Below are 23,545 nucleotides of genomic sequence, written 5' to 3'. Positions count from 1 at the left end.
TGGGTGGCCAGAATCAGCAGAGGAGGATGTAAAACTGGGCACTCTGCAATTCTTGGGGAATTCAGGGGTCCACAAAACCTGATCTGTCTCGGCAACTTCCCTTGGAGGAGGGGTTCTGGGCACGGTGGGACCCCCATCTGCTTCCAACACAATTCTTGGTTGCAGGCCAGATAATGGCAAGCAATGGCGGAGGACTTACAGGGGGGCACAGTCTTCTTCATCTCCTCGCGAACGGTCCTCTCCAGGCGATTGCAGGCAGCCGCGGAGAGGGACTGGGAAAGCTGCTGGGAAAGGTGCTCCTGCAGCTGCCCGCTGCGCTGCTGCCCCTCAGCAAGGACCTGGTCCAGCCTCCGCTCTGAACCCCAAAGAGTTAAGGAAGGGCTGTGGTTCAGTTGCAAAGCATTAGTTTGGCATGCAGAAGGTCCCAGGTTCAATCCCTGACAGCTCCAGGCTCTCCCCCTACCCCCAAAGGATTAGGTCACAAGTGGTATGGAAGACCTTCACCTGAGACTCTGGACAGCTGCTGCTGTCCATCTGAGTAGACAATTCTGCTTTGCTGATGGTCTAAGATCACCCAGCAGGCTTCATGTGGAGGAGCAGGGAATCAAACCTGGTTCTCCCGATTAGAATATGCCACTCTTAACCACTATACCACACTGGTGTACATCCTTCCCTGCATTAAAAAGCCACAAGGCTCCCAAGAAAGGCAAAAGTGTGGCAAACACACACACACACACACACACACACACACACACACACGTGGAAAAATGTTTACATTAAGCACAGGAAATCATTCATCTTGATTCTACTTGAACGGCTCTTTGTTGGGACACTGGATCACAGTTTAAAATTCCCATTAATAGAGCAAATCTGAAATGAATCAAAGCACACCAAGAAAAAAATCGTCCTCCCTGCTATGAAAAAAACCAGTTTCACACCTTTGTGGCTTCCCAGATCTGCTGACTGGTGCAGCCCTCTCTCTGGGACGTCAGCTTTAGGTCGACGTGGATTTGGACCGAGCTTTGCTAGAGGTCTCCTAAAGCTCGCTCCAGAATGAGCAAAAGCTTTGGCAAACGCAGGGGCCAGAAAGCGCTTTATTTTGTTCTCCTTTTGAAAGGATACGCTCTTGCTCTTGCTGAGAGTCAATCACTCGCTCTATGTGGCCCATCAGGGAGCTCTGAACGGAGTCCAGGTGGTCCGTGAGCCGCTGCATAAGCTCCATCTGGTTCTGCCTCAGGTCAGCAATCTCCCTCTGTTGGCTCCTCAGCAGGCACATCAACTCATCCTGGAACTCAGGAGGTATCTATTGGAAGAGAGGGCGGGGGGGGGGGGGGGAAGTAAGCTCTCCCGTCTAGACCATAGGTGTCAAACTTGTGGCCCTCCAGATGTTATGGACTACAGTTCCCATCATCGTCTGCCAGCATCATGTAGTCCATAACATCTGGAAGGCCATGAGTTTGACACCTGTGCCATAGACCCTTTGGGGCACAGGACGAAACAGGACAAAGGACTCCGCATTCTGCTGTGGATCACTTCAGAAGACAGGAAAGAGACGAAGAAGCGTTGGATTTATATCCCCCCTTCCTCTCCTGTAGGAGACTCAAAGGGGCTTACAATCTCCTTGTCCTTCCCTCATAACAAACACCCTGTGAGGTAGGTGGGGCTGAGAGAGCTTCGAAGAACTGTGACTAGCCCAAGGCTGGCATGTGTTGGAGTGCACAGGCTAAACTGAATTCCTCAGATAAGCCTCCACAGCTCAGGTGGCAGAGCAGGGAATCAAACCCAATTCCTCCAGATTAGAGTACACCTGCTCTTAACCACTGCGCCACTGCTGCTCCTGTATCTACCACGAACAAGGCCCTCAGCACAGGCTCCGGCAGTGTTTAAGAACGGGTGCAGAGACACGTTTCAGGCCTATTAAAAAGTGTTTGCTGATGGACCCAGCATCTTTAGCGAAGGAGTAAAAACAGGATGAACGATAGAAGTTGCAGAGAAATATTTCTCCGGAATGGGGATTTCAAAATTCTTGTGCATGTTTTATCTAGTAAATCACAACACCCAGGCATGCTGACGAGATGCCCTTTATGAAAGAAAGTACAGATCGCTTTAAGACCCCAGTTGATGTGACTGACTGTAGTAGGCCAATTGAAAGCCTAGTTCCCTCTGACACAAAAAGCAATGCAAATGCATGCGATCCTAGTGAAGTATGGACTCGTGACACTATTCAGACAATAAGGAATAATTTAAAAAAAATATAACATCTGGTGTCCCAAATAAGTCTTCTATCACAGACTGCATTTGAAAAAAAGCATGAAGCAGGTATGTCCTCTTCAATATTACACTGGTGATGTAACTGGAAAAAGGAGTGGCTATTTTCTCATCAGCATTACCATTAAGAAAATAGTAATTTTAAAGGAAGCAAATTATGGATTTCCTGTATGGAAAAGCCTCTTAAAGAATCAGTCCCTTCCTTGGTACCTGAGAGCTGCAGTACGCCCTGCTGCAACAAGATGCTAGCACCTGTTTAGCCAAAGCAGAATACACTAAAGCCCCTTCATGTTGGGCTTGCATGTTGGGCTACCTCAAATGGGTTTGATGTAGGAGGATGTGGCCCTCCCCATGGAATGAAGTTAAGAAAAGGCAGCTGTATTGGAAAAGGGGCAGAGAATTCTGGCACTAACCTGTTGATCGAAGGATCTTGGGGATTGGTTCATATCTCTGGAACTAAAGAGAAGATTATATTGTAATCACACTACAAAGTAAAAAATGTTGACTTGGAAACTGGTCCTGCCTTTGCTTATGGCGCCTGGAAGTACAAGACAGCAGTCAAAATGTTAACAAAGAACTTCCCTGGGGCTCTACATATAGGAGGCAAGCCTCAACTTCACAGCAACTGACTCTGCCATAAAAGCAAGGAAGCTGACTCACTGATGTCTTTCAAAGAGGGCTGCAACATTAAGTTGATTTAGGCTAGGATAACCACTTTAAAACATTTCTGATCACATAAACTAAACAAGCTCCTCAGCATCTAACCAACGCAATTTCAGCTTTCCAGAACCAAGAAAGAAATCTTTCACCGTACCTAGGGTTCCTCTCTCCTTTTTAAATATAAACAAATCAATAATACACTGCGTGTATTTATATAAGCATTGCTTTACATTAGGGCTGTCACAGCTGTTTGTGTGTATAGTCTGTGTAGTTTGTACACATGTTTCTGTTGCACCTCTGTACATGAACAGGGACAGTACAACAGGTAAGCATCTGCTGGTTTGACTGGAAAACTAAGAAACTTTACAAAAAATGCAGAACACGTAGAGAACAGGACAGCTTCACTGCAGACGGAAAGTACCAATTCCCAACTCAGCTGAGCGCCTACTTACCCATCCTCCTTCTTTCCTTTCCGCTTCAGCTTTGGAGAGGTTCGTGGGGAGCCCTTGGCCTTCCAGTCCTTCACAGGATGCCGCTGGGCAGCGGCTTTGGCACCGAACCCAACCGACGAAGAAGCCAAGCTGGCAACTTCATCGTCATGATCGCTACACAATGAAAATGGGGAGAGGAGGTTGCTAGCTGATCTGCAGAGAAGCCTTAAAAATAGATCCTCTCCTGCCCCTGCCCCTGGATCAGCAAGAGAACAGGGCTGAAATCTGCCAAAGGAAAATGTGGTTCAACTGTCCAGCATATCACTACCACAGAGACAGGAGTTCGCGGACTGTCAATACCTCTGCTCGGCGCTGGCATCCTGACTGTCGTGCTGAAGCAGGTGGTAACTGTGTCTGTGATAGGAGCTCTTGTGTTTTTCCTCTACTTCATTCCTAGGGCTGGTGGAGAAAAGAAGAAGAGTTTGGATTTATATCCCCCCTTTGTCTACTGTAAGGAGACTCAAAGGGGCTTACAATCTCCTTTCCCTTCCCCCCCACAACAAACACCCTGTGAGGTAGGTGGGGCTGAGCTCCAAAGGACTAGCCCAAGGTAACCCAGCTGGCATGTGTTGGAGTGCACAGGCTAATCTGGTTCATCAGATAAGCCTCCACACCTCGTGGCAGAGAAGGGAATCAACCCCAATTCTCCACATTAGAGTGCACCTGCTCTTAACCACTACACTACGCTGGCTCCTAGAGAGGGAAGACAGCATCAAATATGGCTTCCTCTGCTTCAAGTGACGAGGGCTAAGTGCTCAGGTGAACACCAAAGGCTCATTTCTGAAGTAATCGTAACTGAGATTTGTTTCACATGGGCTCAGAGATTTAGCTCAAATACCTGAAGACTGATTGAAATGTGCCGGAGGAAGCAGAGAAGGGGGACCAGGAAACAGGGCAACGCTTATTCAATGAGTGAAGGAGGAATATGAATGTTTGGGTGAGGGAACCAAAGCTGGCAGGGCTAAGACGGTGTGTCACCTGTGAGCAAAGGGGAGCAATAACAGCTGAGGCAGTGGTTACCTGTCGGCCATACTGTTCCTGGTCTCCCTGGTAATGTCGGGAGCAGCTGGCCATGGCTGGCTCACGCTGGCGTCAGAAGCAGCGTTTTCCTGAGGTAAGGCAGTCTCTAGTAAGGAGGGCGTGCTCAGCATGTCCACCTCAGCAGAGGCCACGTCCAGGGAGTGGTGGCTGTGCTCCGAGCTGTGCCGGTTCCGCGGAGACAACAAATGCAGGGCGGAGGCTGCGGAAGCCATGCTGTCAGCGTGGTGATTGGACTCCAGGCCTTCTGCCGGCAGCCCGGACGGGGCCGCGCCGTAGCTGCGCTGCAGGGTTTCTGAGGCAATCTCTGGGATGTCCTGGGACATGGCAGTGGAGGCCGAGGAGATGACGTCTGGCGAGCGTTCGCGGGTGGGGGAAGATTGAGGCACTGCCAGGGGCTCCACATCCTGCCTGTCCAGCACGAGAGGAGGGTTCGCGGGGGAAACCTTTACCGGAGACACAATGCATCAGTCAGCCACTTCGTTCTGCTGTCTTTTCTGTTCTAAGCCGCCACTGCCTCTTTCATTGCTATTTGTGGAGTGGTTTTGTTATTGATTATGGGTTGGATCCAGGCCAAAACTTCCCCTGACAGAAGGCACTTCTGCCTCCCTCTCTCCCATCTCATCCCTGTCAGGCTCGGCTTCTGCCTTGCCTTGCATCGGCCAGCCAGAGCCAAGGTCACACTTGGGCCTGCTGTTATCTGCCTCATGTTAACAGGCCTTTCTGTCTCAATCGCTGTGCTCTGCAACATAGTGAAGCAGGCCTCCTCACTCCCTTCCAGGCAGTAATGGCCACTGAGAAAGCACAATAAAGACTACTGAACTTCTCTAGAGTCTGGACTATTGACTGTTGTACCAGAGCCATACAATCCCACAGATCTCCCCGAAATAGTAGGGAGCAGGATGGTCCGCAGCAGAGTCATGCCCTACATTGAGGGCTAAAGGCGTTGGAAATGGAGGAGGCCAATAAAATATTGTTCTGAGTATGTGTGAAGAAGTTGTACTGATCCCCCAGGCTTATTCCACAATAGCAGTGCTTCCTTATAATACAGTCAGGGGAAGGTTTCTTGCCCACCACCAGGATGATGGGAGGAGGAAAAAGGAGAGGGAGGGAGGAGGAGAAGAGTTGGTTTTTATACCTTGCTTTTCTCAACAGTAAAGAGTCTCAAAGCTTTCACTTTCCATTCCCCACCCCTCAACAGGCATCTTGTGAGGCAGGTGGGACAGAGATTTCTGAGAAAACTGTGACTGGCCCAAGGTCACCCAGTGAGCTTCATGTGGAGGAATGGGGAATCAAACCTGATTCTACAGATTAAAATCCAGTCTCTCAACCACTGTACCACTCTAGCTTAACAGAATGGATCTGTGGGATGCACCCCACTATGAATCAATTTTGAGGATCCATAGGTCAATAAATAAATAGGGAGGAATCAGATGCTGGAGACCAAAAATCTCCAGCGTCTGAGGTATGAGCTGGGGTCACAGAGATGCTGCAGAGAGAGATGCCATCACTCCTAGACTAACCATGACCTCAAAGAGAGCCAAGCTTTACCGGGACTGGGGCCTTTGGGGTCAGTTTGTCAGACAGACCGGGGAGGAGGACCGAATGGTTCCTTGGACTCGTCTGCAGGCTTCCGGTGCTGCTGCTCAGCGTGAGGCTGGTGTCAAGCTGCAACTTTGGGCTCAAGGATACTTCTTCGACTGCCCTGCAGAGGTCAAGAACAGAGTCATGCAGAGAGGCCAAGACGTTAGGCTTGCCTAACCTCCAAGTAAAGTAACCCAAGGACAGGGAACCCTAGTGTAACATGGTGAAGGAAGCATCTTCTGCTTGCTTAACTGTCCTGCAAGAGGCATCCTCAGGAAAGCACTTTCCTTCAGAGAAACTGCATGGGTGAAAAGACCAGCTGCCAAAGAACTGAGAACAGGATGGTGACCCTCTGCAGAAGGATGATCCTTTAGTAATCCAGAGCTGTCAAAGAAGTAATCAATCTCTGCACTTTTCTAAATCCAAGTTACATCTGTGATTCAACCACATCACCCCCGCAAGGATCCCCTTCCAATGTCTCCTAATCTGCTTCTTGCCTTCATATTGACTTTTCAGCCTTGCTCATCCAGGAAGCTAGAGGTTCCCATGGAGAACTTTTTGGAGAACCATCCTGGAGAAATAAATGACGCTTCTGCATCTTCTCTGGAACAGGGCCAGAATGTTTGTCGGCTCCTCCCCTGGCCACACCCCAACCATGTTGGTGGCAGGAAGGGCACTGGGACTTCAGCACAGCGGCAGATGCCATATCCCAGCGCCGGGGGGCAGGCCATAGATTCGGCCCCACCCTCACCCCACCCAGATGAGGCTGCAAGATGCATAACTAAAAATGTAACCTTTAGGACTGGCAAGCAGTTGGCAGTTGGAGGAGACATCCTTGTCCAGGACTTACCTGGAAATGGACGGTTCATTGACTGAAGTGCTCATGGAGGTGACGGCCGTGAGGGAACTGATGCTGCTTCCAGGCGACACTGTGATCTGGCACAGACAGTTCAATGTGTTGGTACAGAACTCAGCAAATGGGCCGCGCTACCATAACATACGCAGAGTACTGCTTGCTAATGAGAAGGCTGCTGCTGAACTTTCCATTTGTACTACATAAATGAATAACAAGAGCATCATCTAACAGTTTTCTCCAACTTTCTGAAAATATGACTAACAAGTTTCTTTCTTTCGGCTTCTGCTCCCCGCCTTACAGAGGAGCTGGGAGTTCTAATCAGCCCAGAAACAGATCTAAATAACCACTGACATCTTTACTTTCAAAGGAAAAGGTGGCCACTTCCTCCCCCCACCCCCCGATGCTTTGGCAACACCTTCTGCATTAGGCACAAATGCATTCAATTTGTCTGCAAATACCTCCTAAACCACCCTCTCAACGTTGTAATAGTACACACTGAGCTTCTAATATAAAAGACCAAGGCTGCTATGCAGAGGAAGGCAATGGCAAACCACCTCTGTTCAACTTCCATGAGGGGTCAACATAAGTCAGCTGTATCTGGACAATCCTTATTTATTATATTAAATGCCTTCAAAGCTGTGACAATTCACTTTTCTGCAGAGCAGCAGAAAGCGTGATAAAAACTACAGCATGCAAAACCCTTCACCTGCTTCAAGCAAGCTTCTCTACCCTGAGTTTCCATCTGGAATCTATTAGGACAGCAAGAGCAATGGTGTCATTCACTCTTCGTCTTTCTAAAATGGTAGGGTCTGTATAGGACATGACAACAACTCTGCAGTTTTTTGGCAATGGGAACCACAGGCATCTTAGAAGGAGTTCTGCCCATTCCAATGATGTAGCAAGGAAGAGCTCCCCATTCAGTAGGACAGAGATCCAACTGGTCCCACTCCTCAAGAAACAATGAGAACAAGAGAATTGCTATTTAAGTAGAACCTAAAACGTTACCAACTTTCCCAGTAGATTTTGCCCTGCTACCTGTTGCAAAGATGTACTGGGAGTCATGAATGCATCAGGAGTCATCAGCTTGGGCTTCATATCGCTCGACGGGGAGAGGAAGTCCACTGGTACCGACAGTTCCGAAATGCGGCGTACGTCAGGCTGCGAGCCGTGCGTGGACCCCTTCTCGGATCCCAGCCCTTCCGTGCCCAAGTCGGCCAAGTGATCTGGAAATGCTTCAGAAACCACAATGCAGATTATCAGTAGTTTGCTCCAGGGGGGAAAAGGCTACTGAACTGAAAATAAAAATTCACCAGGTACTTATTTTATAAAGACACCCTGGTTTTTCTACACCATTTACCCTTAAAACAAATGTTTTAGCACTTGGTTGTTTAGCAACTAGATGAAATTAATTTTTTTCGCACTGTTACTATTAAAAAGTCTCACTTTTCTCTATTGGTTCTTATCTGAACAGTCCTTAAAAACCACTTGTCATCAATTTTTTTTTGTGTCTAAATGTCCAATCAAGGGTTTCCAATTGTCCATTAATTCAGTTCTTTTCTTTAAGTAACCAAGCTAACTTGGCCATCATGGTCAGCTCCAATACCATCAGCCACGAGTGTTCAATTGTAGGTATAGCTGAAGTTTTCTATTTCTGCGCATCTAGTATTCTGGCCAATGTTGTCATATATACAAAGTTCTATGTTTTCTTTCCAAAGACCTATTCATAAGTCCCAACTGATAAGCTTCATGTTTCATTTGTACATTAGTCTTTTAAAATGCATTCATTCATTCATTCATCCATCCATTTCCCGCCCTATCCCCACAAGGCTCAGGGCGGGCTACAACATAAAATCATCATACAATAGCAAAACCCTTTAAAATATAAATAACAACACAAATATTAAAACAGTGGCACTTCAGTGCCAAACAGATGATAAAAACAGATGGCAATAGATAATAGATAATCCTCTCCACCATCTCCTCCCCCAAGGCCAAAAGGAAGTGACCTTAACTTCATTCAATCTGCCTGGCTAAATGGGAAAGGCCTGGTGGAACAGCCACGTCTTGCAGGCCCTGCAGAATTATGACAGCTCCCACAGGGCTCTGACGTCACTTGGTAGCTTGTTCCACCAGGCTGGAGCCAGGGCTGGATATCTCATCAGCGGGGGAATAATAATCTGAATAATTACAAGTATTGACCCCCATTGACCTCCACAGAGAGCCCTTGGATGAAAAGGACACTTACCAAAATCTTCATGGGAACCGTGGGGAGGGATTGGAGCCGCCGTGTCTGGGCTGTGGAGAGGCTGAAATCTGATCTGCACATCCTGAAGGGCCCTGCAACATCCAGACACAGAGCTTTGGGTTTGCAAACCTTGCCTACAAGAGCCACAGCCTGGCCCACCCTAGCAAGTGCAATGCCGAGACTGTGTTACAAGCACAAGAAGGTACTGGATTTCAAATCCACTCTTTTTCCCTATATGAGACAGTCTGCTCTTTGAATGTGCTCCAAGTTAAACATTCTTCCCATTGGGGAACTCAGGAAGGCCTCCAGTGCTTTCCTGCAAAGGCGGCTACTGCAAAAACCTTTCCTTTTAGATTACACATACGGGTTATTACGTTTACTACATTTCTGTATTGTTTTATTCTTATATGTTGCTACTGATGTTTGTTGTTTATAATGCTATGTTCACTGTTGCTCATAATGCACAGCCCGGAAAACCCTCCACAACCAACAATAATATAGCATTATAAAACATAGCATTATGAGCAACAATAAAAGTAACATTATAAACAACAAACATCAGTAGCAACATATCAGGAAACAATACAGCAATGTAGTAAATATGATAACCTGCACATGTAATCTAAAAGGAGAGGTTTTTGCAGTAGGGTGCTGTGTGGTTTCCGGGCTGTATGGCCGTGTTCTAGCAACATTCTCTCCTGACGTTGCGCCTGCATCTGTGGCTGGCATCTTCAGAGGATCATCTTCAGATGCCAGTCACAGATGCAGGCGAAACGTCAGGAGAGAATGTTGCTAGAACACGGCCATACAGCCCGGAAACCACACAGCACCCAAGTGATTCCGGCCGTGAAAGCCTTCGACAATACGTTTTTGCAGTAGTCACCTGATTGCTGTTTATAATGTTATGTTTATGATGCTATGTTTATGATGTTATGCTTATGATGTTTATGATGTTATGTTATTGATTTTATGTTATTGATGTTTGTTGTATGATGTTATGATTATTGGCGTTCTTATTATATTGTTGTGCACCACCCTGAGCCTTTTGGGGGAAGGCAGTATATAAATTAATTTTTAAAAAAAATTAAGAAAAAGTGAGTCACCGGAAGGGACAGTCACTGGGTGTACAACTTTCTTCCGCTAATTGGGAGACTTGCTCCAGGGGCAAACTCCTCACTGAACAGAAGGGTGTGGCTGCATCCAACCCACTGCCGACCTCAGGTAACCCCACCAGCAAAGGAACCAGAAAACATGCCCGACTACTGGGCTCTTAAGTCAAAGCAGGATTCAGACTGAGCTTGTGAGTTAAGGAAGGCACATGCAGGAAAGTAGTGGGGGGCATGCAAAAAATAACAACCCCCCACTATAGCAGACAATACATTCTGCGGAAGTGATTGTGCTGCAGCATGAAAAATAATTTCTGGTCTGTAAAACCCTAATTGATCCGAAACAAAATGTGCACGTATCTGTACAGCTGTAATTTAATTCCGAATGCAGAGTTATGGTTTGTTAGGTTCAATAAATGAATAGCGATGCTCCCTGGGATAATCCTTGGTCCCCAGTTCAGGACTGCAGGCTGAGAAGGAGAAAGCAAAACCTCTGCCTGCTTTGAGGAAACCCATGCACTCAAGGGAGCAGGGGATGTAATTATCTATCACATTGTTTCTTCTTCCTGACTACCTGAGACGAAATACAAGGAAAAGTGTGCATATGACCCTTGCTGGCCCAAGAAAGAAAATACTCACTTGGTGTGGACACAGAAGAGCTTAATCAGCACCCCGGCGGCGGATTCTACGGTTCCGGTCCCCTGACTGCCTTCTGGGGGAGGGAGGAAGAATAGCAAAGAAAAAGAAAAGTTTTGGTTTCCTTGGTTTTAATGCTTTTTAAATATACCTTGCATTTTATTTTACGGTAAAACGCTACAGATTTTTTTTAAAGGTCAGATACAGCTAATGCATTTCTTAAATAAAGATAAATTAAAAGAAAACTGAGAAAGATGAACTTGTTTCTTCATTTAGCACAAGGGTGTCCAACTCTGGCCCTCCAGATGTTCATGGACTACGATTCCCATCAGTCCCTGCCAGCTCTGCTTCTTCTCAAGGACACTGTCCATCCGCTCACCTGCTGCCAGGTTATCGCTCTCCTCTTCAGCGGGAAGGACCTCCGTGTGTCTCAGGCGGCAGCGACTGACCACCTGGATGCCAAAGCTCAGGACTGGGTGAGTCAACAGGAATTCTGAAATGGAGCTGAAATAGGCTTTCCCCTCCTCTTGGTTCTGCACCAGCTCCATTACGTACAACACCTGGAAGGAGGAAGAAGAAGAGTTGGACTTATATCCCCCCTTTCTCTCCTGCAAGAAGACTCAAAGGGACTTACAAACTCCTTTCCCTTCCCCCCTCACAACAAACACCCTGTGAGGTAGGTGGGGCTGAGAGAGCTCAGAAGAACTGTGACTAGCCCAAGGTCACCCAGCTGGCATGTGTGGGAGTGCACAGGCTAATCTGAATTCCCCAGATAGGCCTCCACAGCTCAAGCGGCAGAGCAGGGAATCAAACCCGGTTCCTCCAGATTAGAGTAGACCTGCTCTTAACCACTACGCCACTGCTGGAGGGAGGCAGAAAGATACCCATGTAGCAGCGTCAGCCACAGCAGAGTACCTCCATAGCAAGAGTGTGCACAGAGCTGTATCTTGTGATAGGAGAAGAGTTGGGCAAAACAGAAAAGCAAGCAGGACAGACCCCCCTCCCCTCAGTTTATTAGGTAGCATGGCTGGGGGCACTAAAATGAGAATGGGGGTCAAACACCTTTTTTTTTTAAGTGGGATCGTTCAGCAGTTGCACCCAGAGCAGCTGTTATAGTCCACATAGAACTGAACTAACACTTCCTTTGCCTTAGCTGAGTGGCTCTGCACATTTCAGATTAGCCTGATGCAATAGCTATACAGTAGGTTATCTTAGCTCCTGGCCGCTTCTGCCACACAGCCGTGAACGCCTACCTTTCGCTGCACGTCGCTCAAGATCAGGTACTCGGCTGAGAGGTCCAGACAGGCCTTGAGGCTAGGAAGGACACTCATGGAGCTGAAAATATCTGGGGAAAATCTGCAATTGGCATAGTGAGAAATTGGGAAGGACAGTTACCTATAGGCAGGCCGACAAGTTCAAATTTATTTTAATTAACACTATTAAAATAAGTGCTTATGTTACCAAACCATAATGTGTACGTGTGTTTTAAAAACCATTTATTAAGATGTAAAATATTGCTCATTGCTAGAAAGGGCTCATATCAGAACTCACCGGACAGTCTGCAGACAGGTCCAGGATACTGTGCACCACATTTTCAGCTCCCGGTTCTGATCTGCTCCTGTGATAAGAAACCTCCAGAAAGGAACTCTGAAGAGACAAGAAGGAACCATCAACAGCCAGATACAGGCTCTTTTGCTTAGCTTTCCTGAGAACACGGACTTTCATACTGCATACTGCGATTCTAGACCTCTAGATTCTATTCCCTCTGTCCTCTTTTCAAAAAATATGTATATTGGGCTTGCTTTCCTGTCCTTTCCCAGCCAAAGCCAGGTTCAAGGTGGTCCACATCCTTATATGTAATTGCCTACGGGATGGAATGTCCAAAGACAAACCCCCAGCCAATGGGTGTGCAGGACTCACGACATTCCATCCCATCCCCACTCACCTCCCCCAAACCCAGGCACCTCCCCTGGCCTAAACAATATGGGCTGCTCTCCTGGGTCAGAGGGGGTGGGAGTCTGCCGCCCTCCCCCCTTCTTGAGCCCATTTTATTTTAATTTAATATTGACTTTAGCACCAGTATGTAATAAAACACAGTACAAATTCCGTATAACATAGCAAGCAACTAAATCTCTCACTCTTATCCATGCAGGCTAGGTCTCCTTGATATTTCCTAAATGCCGCATAGGAAAATGTGGTTGGCTTGGTTTGTTCAGTCTAAAGTACTGCAGGATTCTTGGTGGTAAGCATAACATACATGAAGCTGCCTTCTACTGAATCAGACTATTGGTCCCTCAAGGTCAACGATGTCTACTCAGAGTAGCAGTCACTTCCCAGGGTCTCAGGCTGAGGTCTTTCGTATAACCTACTTCCTGGTCCTTTTGAGAAGCTGGGGCTTCTCAACTGGGGAATATCTGCATACAAAGCAGCGGTGGCGTAGTGGTTAACAGCAGGTGCATTCTAATCTGGAGAACCGGGTTTGATTCCCCACTCTGCCACTTGAGCTGCGGAGGCATATCTGAGGAACTAGATTAGCCTGTGAACTCCCAACACAGGCCAGCTGGGTGACCTTGCGCTAGTCACAGCTCTACGGAGCTCTCTCAGCCCCATTCACCTCACAGGGTATCTGTTGTGTGGGGAGGGGAAGGGAAAGGAGATTGTAAGCCCCTTTTGAGTCTCCTTACAGGAGAGAAAGCCAGGGCATGTGCAGGTGAGTGTGTGTATAAATTCAAACTCTTCTTCCACTGAGCCCAGCTCATAAAGGAGTCCCCCTGCTGGTGTGTATTCACAGGCTGTTTACCTGCATATTCCAAAGAATGGACAACAGGACAAAGCAGGCTGTGCACCAGCCCTACTGAGGACCGAGGCCGGCACAGGGTTCAGCCACTGTCCCCCTTTCCACATCCTACACGGGGCGGGATTGCCAGCGGTCCTGCTTCGGAAACACGTGCGTCTGATCCCCACCCCCAACTTGAAAAAAACATCCTGCAGTTTTATAAAAATCCTGGTGTTATGACTCATCTCCAAACTCACACACGCTCTGTACTTGGAGGCAAGACCCAAGGGGACACACAATGCATGAGAGCTGTAACAGCTTTCTATCAATGCCATCCAAAAATACCTCTGTTCAGGCTGCCTGTGCTACAGGAGTGAGATAGGCTTGGCTCACCAGCATTTTCTTCCACAGTTATTTGCCCTTGAAGGCCTTTTGTCTTGCCTTTCTGCAAGAATGGAGTGACATTTTCCACAAATTAAAACCACATCTTACTCTGGGTCTTGTTTTTTGTGATTGTCGCAGAACAGCAAACAGGAGAGGGGCCGGCCATCGTGGGGCTTCCACTCGTGAAGGCACCTAGGTGGGAAATCAGGGGAAACAGTCACCTACGAGCTTGCCCCTTCCTGAGTGCAGAGGAGATGACCCACCACCCCAGGAAAACTGCAAGCCCGCTCGTTCCTAAGTATGTCCCATCCTCCTCTCTGCTTTTGAAGGTACCTTGGTTCATCTTGCCCTTCTATGTAGATCTGCCAGAATTTGACATATCCATCGTGGCTTGCTGTAGCCAAGACTGTTCCATCAGGGGAAAGGGCTCCTTCACTCAGGCGCTAGAAAGGGGAAGACCAGAAAAGCCAGTAGAGTCAGGCTTCAACCCAGCAAACAAACAAACCCTTTAAAAAACCCACAGCAATTCAGCTGCAGTGAGATGTGATGTAGCTAATTGATAGAGGAATAAAAAGGTGGATCCATATTCTACATAAAGTTGGAACACGCTGGTAACTGCCCTGTGCTTTTGGCACTTCTCTCACAACGAATCCTAGAGTACCGTGGGTCAGCTTTGCTGCTACATGAGACAGGAAACACACATTTCTTTTCTCTGCTTGTTCTGACTGCAGGTCTGCTCCCGATAGTACCTGCTCTTGCCACCAAAAAAAATCCCAGTGTTTTCAGCTGAGTTGACAGAGCCAGATGTTTCTTTGGAGCTCTAAAGTCTCTGTGTGAGCGAGTGTTAGTGCATGTGGGTGCTAAGGAATTAATTAAACTTCAGAGGAAACAAGTTGTTTCAGCACCCAGCTTTGAAAAGGTAAAATGGGACCACCTGCCCCTGAAAGGAGTTAGAAGCAGAACAGGTACCGTGCTGTGTCCTTTCACAACAATGAAGCCCTCTTTGATGCCGGTCACTTCCACTGGCCATGAACTGTGATTGCTTCGGATTATATCGAGGTCCCAAACCTCTGCCTGCAAAATGGAAGAGATGTTAAGATGCTGACTGCACATCAAAGCAAAGAGTGACCAGCCCAATTGGCAGCTTACTTTGTACAGAAGGTCCTCCATACTCTACACTAATTCCTCAGAGTTATCATTCATCCAGATATAGAAGAAGAGTTTGGATTTATATCCCCCTTTCTCTCCTGTAAGGAGACTCAAAGGGGCTTACAAACTCCCTGTCCTTCCCGCCTCACAACAAACACCCTGTGAGGTAGGTGGGGCTGAGAGAGCTCTGAAGAACTATGACTAGCCCAAGGTCACCCAGCTGGCGTGTGTTGGAGTGCACAAGCTAATCTGGTTCAACAGATAAGCCTCCACAGTTCAAGTGACAGAGCAGGGAATCAAACCCGGTTGTCCAGATTAGAGTGCACCTGCTCTTAACCACTACACCACGCTGGCACAAGGGAACCAGCTCATTACTATGCTACACATTCCTTTCCCTTCCCTTTTTCCTTTCTGACAAATTTCTTTAAGCACAGATTGGGGGTGGGGGGAGGAACAAAAATGGGGTTTGGGGAGATAGTCAAGGCTTCCACAGAAATACATGCCTTGCACTGAATCAGACCTTTGGTCCACCAAGGTCAGGATTGTCTACTCAGACTGGCAGTGGCTCTCCAGAGTCTTGGGTAGAGGTTTTACACTTATCCTACAAACGGATTCTTAACTGGATATGCCAAGGATTGAACCTGGGACCTTCCGTATGCCAAGGAGATGCTCCACACTTGCCCTCCTACACCTGCTGCCTCATTCCTCGCCAGGATGATTCATTCAGCCTTCAAAAAAGCATTCCTATCTTTCCTGTAGTTTTCGCTAGTCAACCAGCAATGACTGCAAATGCTTTCAATCACTATTGGGCTCATTAGGGTCCTAACAAGAGACTTCCCTTCACAGATCTTCTCACCCTGTCCTCGTGCAACAGGGCCAGAGTCTGGCTGCCTTCCTCACAAGCCTCGTCATTCTCATCTGGGATGAAAGGACACCATATGATCCTCCGGAAGCTGTTCAGAGGAGTCCCATCAGGTCGCTTGATGTTCACCCAGATCTCCTCTCTGATCGCCAAGTTGAGGAACAGGAACAGACTGCCCGGCTTTATACAGCCTTTAAAACATTCATTGAAATAGAGAAAGCGACTTTTGAAGTAGACCTCTGGTGTAATCCAAAATAAATGCAAAAAGCTTGTAGTGGCTTTCTCTTATGCCAGTCCAGCCAAGACCCAGGTGAACCCTCATCAAAGGTTCACAGACACTAACTCTGTAACCTTAATCTAGAAGCTGCCTTCCCATTTCACAAAACATCTGCCTTTCAGCAGAGATGGAGGAAAAGACACTCCTGATCTCCACCCTTACTCACTCCAATCTTATAACAAGCTTCTGAACATCTTTGTACCCGAGACTGGGTCACATTTCCCCCTTTTCTTTTTCTAGCACCCAAAACATTTAAAAAACCACATGCAAGTTTTAGCATATAGCTGTCTGGCTGGTTGCCACATGCACTTTTTGTTTATTGGCGCATAGCCAGATTTCTAACGCTGGTGCTATGTGTTGACATTTTTTTTTATTTCTAGAGAGGCCCAAATTGTAGAGAAGTAACTCAGATGAACAAGAGTACAGTTAAGAAGAAGCCAAAACCAAGGCAGCACTATAACGGGCCAAACCCCTAACATGAGGACCAGAATACCAGAGGATCTCTCTTTGAGTTATAAAGATTTGAAAAATTGCTTACTGACTTTTTACAAGCAACATCATATGAAAACACAACAATGCCCAGATCCTGAATGCATCACAGAGTCATCTAGTCTGATAAAATGCACCCACAAAACCATCCACGTGACCACTAACACCACAGCTATCTCCGCCACAAAGTCCAACAGACAAAGATACTGGATTTTCCCGCTCTCCATGGCCAAGCACCACACAAAGAGGTTGCCAGCTTCATCCAGGCAGGCCAGCTGGTTGGAGTTAAGGTGGGCAAAAGCCAGGTCTGCTATGCCACCCGTGAAGCCTTTCAGCAGGGTCCGCTCGGCTGTGCTGACACTCAGGACCCGCACCATAGCAGAGCCATTGCTGGCAACTGTCAAAGAGGAACAAGGAAGAGGTCAGCCAATGGGGTCAGGTGAGCAGCTTCCATACACGGGAGACACAAAGCAAGAGGAGAGAGTTGTTCAACACAGGACAGTTAAAATGACTGTTTAAGATGTCAGCCCCAAACCACACAATTCTTGTTACGGAAAGACAGGACTCTCACCTCTAATGGCATATGCCAGGTAGGCATTTGACACAGCAATCAGGTTGCCATAGTAATATTTCTGCTCCCAATCATACCTGGCTACTGGCTGGATTTTTACCTGGGGAAGAGGGGAAACAAACAGCAACTGAAATATAGATTGTCAACAAGTCCCAGCAACAGTCATCAAGTTGCAGCTGACTTATGGCCACCCCACTGGGTTTTCAAGAGAAAAACTGAGCTGGTTTGTCATTGCCTGCCTCTTAGATTTCAAGATTTGATGAGACGGGACCAGCCATCTGGGTCAGGGCCATTTGCAGCCTACCAAATGCCTCCCACAGCTTCAACAATCCCATGAGATGGAATAGTGGGTTGGATCCAGAAAAGGTTTTCCCCAATTCCACCCCTTCCACTGCAGACCTCCAATTTACCCTTCAATTTTCCCTCCTTTACCTTGTTGCTCCCTCTGGCTTTGCTGGTGATGCTGGAGTCGCTGCTGGCAACAATCTCAATATCTTTAGCTGTGATCACCATACAGGTGGAACTGTCGTCGCCAGAAAGGCAGCTGAAAGGGGGGTTTGGGGTGAGGTGGAGAGAGAGAGAGAGAGAGAGAGAGAGAAATAAAAAAGTTCAAATGTGTAAGCAATGAACTGCTTTTGCTAGCGATGGCTGAAAGGGCTGTGCTCACAGAAGACTCCAAACAGGAGTTTGTTAGCTTAAGCCTTTCAATGTGGGTGTGCCACATACAACTTTGTTCTTCACTAATTCCTTGGGCTGTCACATCCCCGCAATCCCCAACAAAGATACCTACATGACTTGCTTTTCTTGCAGTGTTCCCAAGGGAACTGTCTGAGGCACTGGCTTGACTAAAGATGCTCCATCTCCACCTGCTATGGAATCTGGCACCAGCAAACCATTTAGGTCTCCATTATATGAACTGGGTGGTCTCTGGCTTTCATTCACTGAACCTGGGGGTGAAAAAGAACCAAGAATGTTCACTTTAGAGTTAGAAAGTGGCTGCGTCTCTTTTTGAGCTTGGAGGGGCTCCCTTCGGTGATCCACTGTTCAAGAAGAAAAAAGTTTGGTTTTGATACCCCGTTTTTTTCTCTACCTAAATGAGTCTTAAAGTGGCTCGCAATTCCTTCCTCTCCCCACAACAGACACCTTGTGAGGTAGGCGGGGCTGACAGAGTTCTGAGAGAACTGTGACTAGCCAAAGGTCACCCAGCAGGCTTCTTGTGGAGGAGTGCAGAAAACAAACCTAGTTTACCAGATCAGAGTCTATCCCTCTTATCTGCTAGCCTCAACGTGACAAGAGGCTAACAAGGGGTGGAACAATCTCATCTAGGAGAAATAGAGGCTCTATGTGTGAGGCACAAGAAAAGCGTTTTTCTCTCTGCCTGTGACAGTGTCATGCCCTCTTGTTTACTGAAGAAGTGGTGAAGCCCTAGAGAAGGAACAACATTCAGAATTAAGATCGTGCCCACATGACCTGAACATCAGTATCCCACCCATCGCATTGTCAAAGGCTTTCATGGCCGGACTCACTAGGGCAGTGTTTTCTAACCTTTTCGATGTCACGGTACCCTTGACCTCACTATTCACATCTCACGGTACCCCTGCCATCCTCCCCGCACCTTCTCCTCCCAGTTTCCCTGCTTGCCACCCCCCACCTTCCCCTCCCAGGGTGAAGGGAAGCACGGGGGGTGGGGGGGAAGTGGCTGCTGACCTTGCGGCAGGCCCTGGGCCAGCTCAATATCCTTGCTGGTGCCAGCGGGAGACACCGCAAAAGTGAGGGGGGCCGGCAGCATTGCCACGGTACCCCTGGCACATGCTCAAGGCATCCCAGGGTACCACGGAACCCTAGTTGGGAATCGCTGCACTAAGGTGTGGTTTTTCCGGGATGTATGGCTGTGTTCCACTAGCATTTTCTCCTGACGTTTCACCTGCACCTGTGGCTGGCATCTTCAGATCCCAGCCACAGCATCCCACCCATCTCTTGAGGAGCTCAGGCTGATGTATGTAGCTGGTTCTCCCTTTGTCTACTTCTTTGCGAGCTGCATGGATCAGTAGGGATTTGAATCCAATTTCTGTAACTCTAGTCCAACATCCTCACCATCTATTATACCATAATAGCTTTTTTACTAATAACATCAAAACATCAGAATGACCAGACTTTGAATACTGTGTGCTGTTTTCATTACAATACAAACATGGACTCTTAATTAGTTTTCCAGAAAGAATGCAGCACAATTGACACGCACTATGAGTCACGGTCTTCTCAACCTATAAATATCCTTACGATTTGGATCCTGCTTACACTGATACCAAAGGAGGAAGTGAAAAATTGAATTATCAGAGATTTCACCATCTATTCTACTTAACTGGCTGTAGGACTATAGGGTAGCAATTCAGATATCAGGCCACACCATGATTCGAAGTTCCCAACATTCAATGAGCAAACCACAGCTTGGAGCTGCATTCATTTTGCTATTCCATCCCCACTATCAAGTCATTCCTGCCTCCTTCGTGCATCAGTCTGAGGTCAGAGCAATGACCATAACTACAGCTTATCAATTCATATATCATGTCAAAACACAGTGAGCATGAAGGATGGCTTGCAGCAAACTTGAAAGAAGAAGAAGAGTTTGGATTTATATCCCCCCCTTTCTCTCCTGCAGGAGACTCAAAGGGGCTTACAATCTCCTTGCCCTTCCCCCCTCACAACAAACGCCCTTGTGAGGTAGGTGGGGCTGAGAGTGCTCCAAGAAGCTGTGACTAGCCCAAGGTCACCCAGCTGGCGTGTGTGGGAGTGTACAGGCTAATCTGAATTCCCCAGATAAGCCTCCACAGCTCAGGCGGCAGAGTGGGGAATCAAACCCGGTTCCTCCAGATTAGATACACGAGCTCTTAACCTCCTATGTCACTACTGCGTGGTTTCTAAATGTGGTTTGCTGGTCAATCACAAACCACAGTTTATCTAAGTTTTGCGATGACAGGCAGGGCTGAAACATAAAATTCCTACTTGCTGAAGGAACCGAAAACCCAGCTGCAAACGACTTTCTCTTTTCTCAAGGGTTTTGTGAAAAGAGGAAAAAATAGAAAAATGCTTTCCCTCCTTTCTTGCACAAGTAACTGTGCAAACTGAGCTCATGTCCATAACATACTCGCTCTCTCCCACCTTATTAATCCTAGAAGAAAACACTACTGCGAGCAACCCTCACTTTCTCTAAGCCAGTGATTTAAATGAGGAAATTCCTTCCCACAACTCTGGTGAAAGAATTAGAAATTTAGAGAGAGGGACTTATCAGCAGTGCCTTTGCTTAAGTTCTGGTAAACATGTCAGTGTACCCAATAGCAACCAGCACCTCCTCCCAACCAAGCACAACAGAGACGGGGGTGTTCGGCTGGAGTTTATCTTGAGAAATACCACTACTATACCCTTTTAAACTAAAAGAACTAAGTAGGTAACTTCATCTTTGTTTCAGAATGCTCCACTTGGGTCCTAGTGCCCACCTAGTTATGTTAGGTAGGCCCTAAAACCCAAGCAGGGCACTCTAAAACAAAGAACAGGACAGAGAAGAAATCTGTGTGCTACCATCAGTTGAGGGTCCCATAAAACTAGTTATCAAGTAGCCAGTGGTGACAAACATACTCCACCCCAATTTTTTTCAAGAAACAACCGAGAACACAGAAAAAAGTGAACCTCAGTAGTACTTGTCTAACATCTTGCACCAACATGCTTCTTTAATGTCATGGGCTGGAGGGGATCACTATAAAGAGCACACCACACTACTTCTAGGTTGGCAGTGGGAACAAAAGAGACATACATGCTTCTGTGTATGAGGATGCACGAAAGCCAAGCCTCAATGCTGGCTAATAATAAGGCAACAGTTGACTACCAAGCGCCACCAAAATTAGTGGCTCTCTGGAAAAGTGGAAAACTTAAGTGGAATAGAAGGTTACATTTTTGTTTGGAATAGAAGGTTACATTTTTGGGGGGGAAATCCTATGCAAATAAAAGCTGGTTTTGTACAGACTTGCGGTCAACAAAAAATGAAAGCCAGAGTAGCAATTAGAATGCTGGATGAGGATCTTGGAAACCCAGTTCAAATACCCACTTTGACACAGAAGCTTGCTGGATGACCCTGAGTCAATCACACACTCTCAACCCAACCTAGGACAGAATAACATAAGCCACTTTGGATCATCATTTGAGTGAAAGGCAGCGGTTAGATGAAGTGACAAAACTAACAAGCAAGAACGGAATACAATTAATTTAGATCTACTTAGCTCTTCTTTTAGCCTGACAAATAACATGTAAGTACAGAGACTGGTGACTGGGTTTGACACAAGGAGGAACACGACTATAAAAGAAAAACACAGAGAAAACATAACAAAGATGCACTAAACCACAGGGTAGTTGCAGAGAAGTACTAGAAAGCCATGCTGAATCTCAGGCTCCATGCCAGCTTGGTCAATCAGACCCGGCTTAGAGCAGCTTGGCTTCCAAAAAGCTCTAGGGTTTGCAATAAAACATGGCACCACTGTCTGTCTCGAAAGCTTTAATTGCTGCAGAACCACTGCTTTAAAAAATGCCAGGGCCAAAATAAACAGGCCAAACAGAAAAAGAATGGGAGGGGGAGAAGACACCAACACCGTACATCAGGGATGTCAAACATGCAGCCAAGAGGCCAAATCTGCCCATTGAGTGGGGATTATCAGGCCTGTAAGCCAGTTGAGGAATTCCCCCCATGCTCCCACTGCCCATCCCCCAGTGCCCTTCTGAGGCCAGCTGAGGCAGCCACCCCCACTGCAAGAACTGACCTGATCGTCAAACTGATGTCATATCCAACCCCCACAATAAATGAGTTTGCGTTCCCCACCCTCTGTACAAAGAACAAGCCATCCCTGTAACAGCCAACGATCCACAATGGTACTAGGTGGGATGTACCCAGGTACTTTTTAATTTTTTTAATTACTTTTAATCAACCAGGTGTTTTTATTGGTTTAGCCAAACCTCACAGCTGGGGTTTCTAGCTTTTCTCTCCATCGGGGGTCCAAAGCACTTTTCTCCCCTTCCTCAATCTTATCCTCACAGTTTTGGATGAAAGAGCACTGCGGGGATTCGAACCCAGTCTGAGACACACACACACACACCCAGTTTGATCATGTCCTACCCCTCCTGAAAGCTCACTCGTAACACACAGATGAGTGAAGCTTAGTCCCAAACAAGCATGCAACAGATCACCGCGTCCTACGCAACCAGACGCTGCACAAGCCACCTCGGGAATAAGCCCCGCTGCGTACGACCAATGGGAGGCTCCCTCAAAAAAAAAACACATCGCGGAGGGCTGCAATCGAACAGCCCTGGCAGGTTTATTTGGGGTGCAACTGGGGGCTTACTCCAAAGTAAACCGGATTGCCATTCCAGCAGCAGCAGCAGCCGCCCCCGGAGCTGCCATGCATGCCAACGGTACGCCCCACCCTTCTGGTGCATGGCAGCGTGCCAGGATGGAAGCAGGGAGCGCGGTTTTAGAAGGCTCCCCGGTCTCAGAGCAAGAGGCCGGCGGCAGGCAACATTCCCGAGCCCCCGCAGGGTCCCTCCCTGCCCGCCCGCTGGTCTCTCACCGCCCGGCCGGTCCAGCTTCAGGATGTCTCGGAGGTGCTGAGTCGCGTCCTCGATGTCCATGCTGGCGGAGGCCATGGCGCGCCACCAAAGACGCCTCCGTCGCCACCCGCGCGGCCGCCGCCCGGACAGGCCCAGCCCCAACGAGCCGCCCTACTTCCGTTTCCGGTCCATTCCCATAGTAGTCCTCAGCGGAAACCGCTGCTGCGTTGCTCTCGTTCCTCTTTCCTCCCTAGAGGAATCCAAAGCTTGGAAAATAACGGGGGGAAGAGGAGCGGGGCGAAGGTTTTGCACTTTGAAAAAAGGGCTGCTGTTCGTTCGGGCCGAAAAATAAAGGCAAGGAAGCGTGGAAGGCAGGTCTTGTAAAAGATGCTAGATAGCTGAGAGATTCCTCCAACAGGTGGTCCTTGTGGCTTTGTTTGGAAGCAGAGTGCCAGCAAAACCTAAAGATCTGGATATGGGATGGGTTGGACGTGGCTTCTGTTCAAAAAATAAACTTAGCGATGCCCACTGGGCACATAAATGGAAGATTAATCCCTCGAGTTA

At 47.6% G+C, this 23,545-nt stretch overlaps 1 protein-coding gene across 2 annotated transcripts in view; it reads right to left on the bottom strand.

Moving 5' to 3' along the window:
* The window catches only part of EDC4 (enhancer of mRNA decapping 4), a 29,502-nt gene extending 6,340 nt beyond the window's left edge, over nucleotides 1-23,162 (bottom strand). The window contains exons 1-23 of one of the 2 annotated variants that reach the window (XM_048515771.1): nucleotides 23,002-23,162; nucleotides 18,183-18,339; nucleotides 17,825-17,936; nucleotides 17,393-17,492; nucleotides 17,029-17,218; nucleotides 16,050-16,197; nucleotides 15,014-15,118; nucleotides 14,378-14,487; nucleotides 14,153-14,236; nucleotides 12,436-12,531; nucleotides 12,138-12,240; nucleotides 11,264-11,444; nucleotides 10,888-10,960; nucleotides 9,143-9,234; nucleotides 7,933-8,129; nucleotides 6,892-6,977; nucleotides 6,009-6,162; nucleotides 4,440-4,903; nucleotides 3,720-3,818; nucleotides 3,381-3,533; nucleotides 2,682-2,724; nucleotides 1,123-1,303; nucleotides 200-355 (exon numbers count right to left, since the gene is read on the bottom strand). In XM_048515771.1, coding sequence (XP_048371728.1) covers nucleotides 200-355; nucleotides 1,123-1,303; nucleotides 2,682-2,724; nucleotides 3,381-3,533; nucleotides 3,720-3,818; nucleotides 4,440-4,903; nucleotides 6,009-6,162; nucleotides 6,892-6,977; nucleotides 7,933-8,129; nucleotides 9,143-9,234; nucleotides 10,888-10,960; nucleotides 11,264-11,444; nucleotides 12,138-12,240; nucleotides 12,436-12,531; nucleotides 14,153-14,236; nucleotides 14,378-14,487; nucleotides 15,014-15,118; nucleotides 16,050-16,197; nucleotides 17,029-17,218; nucleotides 17,393-17,492; nucleotides 17,825-17,936; nucleotides 18,183-18,339; nucleotides 23,002-23,077 — 3,160 coding nt within the window. In that variant the 5' untranslated portion in view covers nucleotides 23,078-23,162. The remainder of the gene's footprint in view (nucleotides 1-199; nucleotides 356-1,122; nucleotides 1,304-2,681; nucleotides 2,725-3,380; nucleotides 3,534-3,719; nucleotides 3,819-4,439; nucleotides 4,904-6,008; nucleotides 6,163-6,891; nucleotides 6,978-7,932; nucleotides 8,130-9,142; nucleotides 9,235-10,887; nucleotides 10,961-11,263; nucleotides 11,445-12,137; nucleotides 12,241-12,435; nucleotides 12,532-14,152; nucleotides 14,237-14,377; nucleotides 14,488-15,013; nucleotides 15,119-16,049; nucleotides 16,198-17,028; nucleotides 17,219-17,392; nucleotides 17,493-17,824; nucleotides 17,937-18,182; nucleotides 18,340-23,001) is intronic. The other variant, XM_048515772.1, reaches the window with a different exon arrangement.
* Between the last annotated feature and the right edge of the window lie 383 nt (nucleotides 23,163-23,545).

This window comes from Sphaerodactylus townsendi, linkage group LG14 (genome assembly GCF_021028975.2).
Source record: "Sphaerodactylus townsendi isolate TG3544 linkage group LG14, MPM_Stown_v2.3, whole genome shotgun sequence".
NCBI classification, from domain to species: domain Eukaryota; kingdom Metazoa; phylum Chordata; class Lepidosauria; order Squamata; family Sphaerodactylidae; genus Sphaerodactylus; species Sphaerodactylus townsendi.
This window is presented reverse-complemented; position numbering and strand designations above follow the sequence as displayed.